The sequence below is a fragment of the Montipora capricornis genome, chromosome 8 (genome assembly GCF_036669925.1).
Source record: "Montipora capricornis isolate CH-2021 chromosome 8, ASM3666992v2, whole genome shotgun sequence".
Classification (NCBI taxonomy): domain Eukaryota; kingdom Metazoa; phylum Cnidaria; class Anthozoa; order Scleractinia; family Acroporidae; genus Montipora; species Montipora capricornis.
Genome location: NC_090890.1, coordinates 25,324,404 through 25,329,403, shown reverse-complemented (window position 1 = coordinate 25,329,403; position 5,000 = coordinate 25,324,404). Strand labels below are relative to the sequence as shown.

Sequence of the window (5,000 nt, the reverse complement as noted above, 5' to 3'; positions counted from 1 at the left end):
GGCCTGAACCGAAAAACAACATTTTTAACAAATTTGAAAACATATTTTAAAAAATCTATTTTTCTTAAGCAGAAAACAATGTAATAAAGACCTTTCTTCCAACCTCGAAATCAAGTTGAATGAAGTCGTCTCCGATTGGTTGGTTTATTATTGGAAGTGCATTCGAATATTGAATAGACTACACTGATGAATCAAAGGGCGCTGGCATGCAGCAAGAAAAACAATATCAGAGTTCGTGTTTATTCCATTAGTTGCCATTTCATTGGAAAAATGAACAGCTTCATTCTGATTTTAGTTCCTTTAATGGTCTTTGCGTTCCCTAACGGTGAGTACTTAATGTTTTTCCAGCTCACGAGAGAGAAACAAAGGTTAAAATGATATACCGGGATATATATCTGACTGGATTTACAAAAAGCTACCCATTGATGCTGTAACTTAGCACCTTCAGATGCACAACAAAGTTCTCTCTACTGACAGCTATGATTGCAGCTAGGATCAAACCTTACCCCATCCTGGACAATGCAACTTCTCGAGTTTACACGTGTCTAATTATTATTTTACTGGTCCTTGCATGGGGATCCCTGTGGCACCTGAGAGGTCAAGGTAAGACATTTCCTGACTTCCTGACTTAAATTTTGATCAAGTCCTATATAAGAGAATTAGCTTCTTGGTCATTCCTAAGTCATAGGCGATCAATTTCTGCCAAGTAGTGTCACAGAAATACTGACAAGTTATTTGATTTAAACCAAGGCACAAACTCTAACTCAGGGTATAATCAACCCCCCCTAAACTAACTTTGCCGTGCTCTTATAGGTGCAAACTAACATTTAAATCATAGCTTAGACACTCTAGAGTTTGCACAGGCATGTGTTGACGGAGCCCCCCCTGGTTCAAAGACCGCGCCAAGAGGTTGAATACGGGCTTCGCCCGCATTCAACCGAAAATTTAAGCAGCCACCTTCTTCAAAAATCAGTCAGATATCAAAGCACAATGGAGCAGATGCAGACTAAACAATCTTGCTCAAGCAAATTCCATTCAGGCTGAGCCTCCCATTGGCCATAGCATTGAATTCGTTTTCATTCCATGCTAATTTCTGACTGGATTTACAAAAAGCTACCCATTGATGCTGTAACTTAGCACCTTCAGATGCACAACAAAGTTCTCTCTACTGACAGCTATGATTGCAGCTAGGATCAAACCTTACCCCATCCTGGACAATGCAACTTCTCGAGTTTACACGTGTCTAATTATTATTTTACTGGTCCTTGCATGGGGATCCCTGTGGCACCTGAGAGGTCAAGGTAAGACATTTCCTGACTTCCTGACTTAAATTTTGATCAAGTCCTATATAAGAGAATTAGCTTCTTGGTCATTCCTAAGTCATAGGCGATCAATTTCTGCCAAGTAGTGTCACAGAAATACTGACAAGTTATTTGATTTAAACCAAGGCACAAACTCTAACTCAGGGTATAATCAACCCCCCCTAAACTAACTTTGCCGTGCTCTTATAGGTGCAAACTAACATTTAACTCATAGCTTAGACACTCTAGAGTTTGCACAGGCATGTGTTGACGGAGCCCCCCCTGGTTCAAAGACCGCGCCAAGAGGTTGAATACGGGCTTCGCCCGCATTCAACCGAAAATTTAAGCAGCCACCTTCTTCAAAAATCAGTCAGATATCAAAGCACAATGGAGCAGATGCAGACTAAACAATCTTGCTCAAGCAAATTCCATTCAGGCTGAGCCTCCCATTGGCCATAGCATTGAATTCCTTTTCATTCCATGCTAATTTCTGACTGGATTTACAAAAAGCTACCCATTGATGCTGTAACTTAGCACCTTCAGATGCACAACAAAGTTCTCTCTACTGACAGCTATGATTGCAGCTAGGATCAAACCTTACCCCATCCTGGACAATGCAACTTCTCGAGTTTACACGTGTCTAATTATTATTTTACTGGTCCTTGCATGGGGATCCCTGTGGCACCTGAGAGGTCAAGGTAAGACATTTCCTGACTTCCTGACTTAAATTTTGATCAAGTCCTATATAAGAGAATTAGCTTCTTGGTCATTCCTAAGTCATAGGCGATCAATTTCTGCCAAGTAGTGTCACAGAAATACTGACAAGTTATTTGATTTAAACCAAGGCACAAACTCTAACTCAGGGTATAATCAACCCCCCCTAAACTAACTTTGCCTTGCTCTTATAGGTGCAAACTAACATTTAAATCATAGCTTAGACACTCTAGAGTTTGCACAGGCATGTGTTGACGGAGCCCCCCCTGGTTCAAAGACCGCGCCAAGAGGTTGAATACGGGCTTCGCCCGCATTCAACCGAAAATTTAAGCAGCCACCTTCTTCAAAAATCAGTCAGATATATATGTATATATATACATATTCTCTTCGTGTATACATTTAAAATGCAACATAATTTGCTTCGAGATCATGATCAAAAATCATCATTTGGCTTAAAACTAACACAAACAAAATTGAAAGACTGTTTTGATATGTAAAGCTGCTCCCAAGAGAAGTGTTTCAGTGGTGATCTGTAGTCGATATTTCGAGATATTCACTGAAATATTTCACCCAACCGTGTTGAAATTTTTGCTTCATTCGATCAAAGTGCAACCTTAAATCGACAAACACAACTACTTAAACTTTGTTGAATTCGATAATACCAATCTCCTAGCTAGGAAATCTGCTTTTCACAAAAATTAGAAAAAAATTGCATAGAAAATCGAAGCCAAAAAGAATATCACGAGATAATTTGTTCTTTTCACAACTGAAAATTTGGAGTCCACTCGTTTCGTAAAATTGCCGTATTTTGCGCGCTTTCATCATGAAAAGCGTCCCTGTCTTTCTCTTTCGTGTCTATTTGCCATGTTAACCGTTTTATCACGATCTTTAATTAATTTATGCTAAGATCGTTTTACATTGAACACAATCCTCATCTTTTCAATTACTACTCAACTTACATTTGAGTTCATTGTCATGAAGAAATGTTTGCATTCGATCAGCAAGACGTATTTATCGACAAAACGAGAAGGTGCTACTTTTACTACTGAAAAACCTTTCCAGTGTTAGGACCACGCTGAACGTGCCAACGGTCACACACACCGGATCGAGTGATCACGCAACTGTGATGCTTGAGCTATGTTTGATCAACAGCAAATGCAGGTACATTTAGTTAATAAATTCGATGAAAACCTCCTTGCGCTCCAAAGTTTTTACCTCCAAATTATTCGTTTAGTTCCGATCAATTGTGTATATTCTTATCCAAATGTAAAGCCTGTGCGATTTTTTTATCAGGAACGTGTGTAAAATTTTACCTTCAATTTTACAACATTAATTAGCTCAAGCAGAATGTTCTCGCTTGGTTCACTTTGCTTACTGTTTGTATTAGCCTTATCAGTTTGAAGGACACTGACACTTCAATCGAAGCACTGTATATTCTTTTGATTTTTTGATTTTTTCAAATCAGAAATACCGTGATTCTTACTCTTGCCTTCAAAACTTGTGCACAAACCCTTAAGAAGGCACGCAAGCCTCTTCAGAAAAAACTATTTTAGGTACACGAAGTTAACATTCCATAAAATCCCCAAGCTTAGCATGCAAAACTAATAAGTACTTAAATAACCTGAAATGCCCTCTATGCTCTATTTTCATGTGACGTCATCTCCGCAATGTTGGTGGACGAAAACAAAAGATCTTTTGTTCGTCCACCAGCAATATTGCACATTGCAGATTGTTATCTGTGTCTCCTGAGATTGGTTGCAAACCTCCGGTATAGTAATATCAAAAGACTTCAAATTCAGCGAATATTGAGGATGACTCACTGACTGACTCAATCACTCGCTGGCCGGCAAATCAGTTTGCTAAATCGAACACTCGATGGATCGATTAACTGACTAATGCATTCATTGGTTGATTATCCTATGAAAACCAACGCTTCCATTCGTGACCAACGTTGTTTGATTTGTCTCGTTTTGTCATTTTTTAGCTCTAGCTTTAACTTGCTACAAGTGCACCCCGAGCCTAAACCCACTGAGAACGTGCACTGAACCAGAACAATTAACATCGATGGAGTGTCCAACACCCAATGTGAATCTGAGTATGAATATGTCAGGAGTGATCATATCGCTGACATATGATGTTGCTTGCCTCACCACCAGATTTGTGGCAAACGTTCCGAACCTCGGACAGTTGACCGTTTATTCCCTGGGCTGTGGTACACAGGTAAAAAAAACATACCGTAAACAATATTGCATCGGGTTATTGTCTAGCTGAGACTTGAATTTCAAAAGCAGGCAAACGGCGGTTAGTGAGAAAAAGGCAATCACGAATATTGAATTTTAGGAACAGTGAGCAGCAACAGGTTGAAATGCAATCGGTATAGGAATTCCTTAAGATCTGAAAAGACCCAATGCGTGAGGACGTCTGGCTAGCTAATTTCACCACCAAGCCTCGAGTAGGCCTTATGCATGATGACGGCGTATGCTCAAAATTTACCACCAAGCCTCGTTTGCACAAAATTACTCACGTCATCTGGACGTGCCATACTGTTCCCAAGTGGGTTTTCTTTACAAGCTTGATCTTTTGGATTTCTAATTTCTAATTCGAGGCTTGGTGGTGAAATTAGCTAATCAGACGTCATCAAGCATAAGAGCAGTATTCGAAAATCAAACTTGTAAATTTTAGCATGAGCTAAATCCCAAAGTAGCAAATTTGTAAAGAAAACCCACGAAGGAAAAGCATTGCACGTTCAGATAATGTGAATAATTTTGTGCAAACGAGGTTTGGTGCTGAATTTTGATCATGAGCATATGCTGTAACTTCACACATAAGGCCTATTGACTCATAATCGGAACGTGCTCCACTGGGGCAGGAAGCCGTTGTTACTATTAATGCTATTGTACTCAATGGTAATCTCGGATTATTGAAGTCCGTTCGACAGTCGCATTGAAAGCAAAGGAGAAGGGTAGGGAAAGAAACAATCTCATA

The 5,000-nt window shown here is 39.6% G+C and overlaps 1 protein-coding gene across 1 annotated transcript in view; it reads left to right on the top strand.

Moving 5' to 3' along the window:
• The first annotated feature begins 181 nt into the window (after positions 1 to 181).
• The window catches only part of LOC138058877 (uncharacterized), a 6,351-nt gene continuing 1,532 nt past the window's right edge, over positions 182 to 5,000 (top strand). Inside the window, exons 1-2 of the mRNA XM_068904323.1 lie at positions 182 to 325; positions 4,000 to 4,235. Coding sequence (XP_068760424.1) covers positions 187 to 325; positions 4,000 to 4,235 — 375 coding nt within the window. The 5' untranslated portion in view covers positions 182 to 186. The remainder of the gene's footprint in view (positions 326 to 3,999; positions 4,236 to 5,000) is intronic.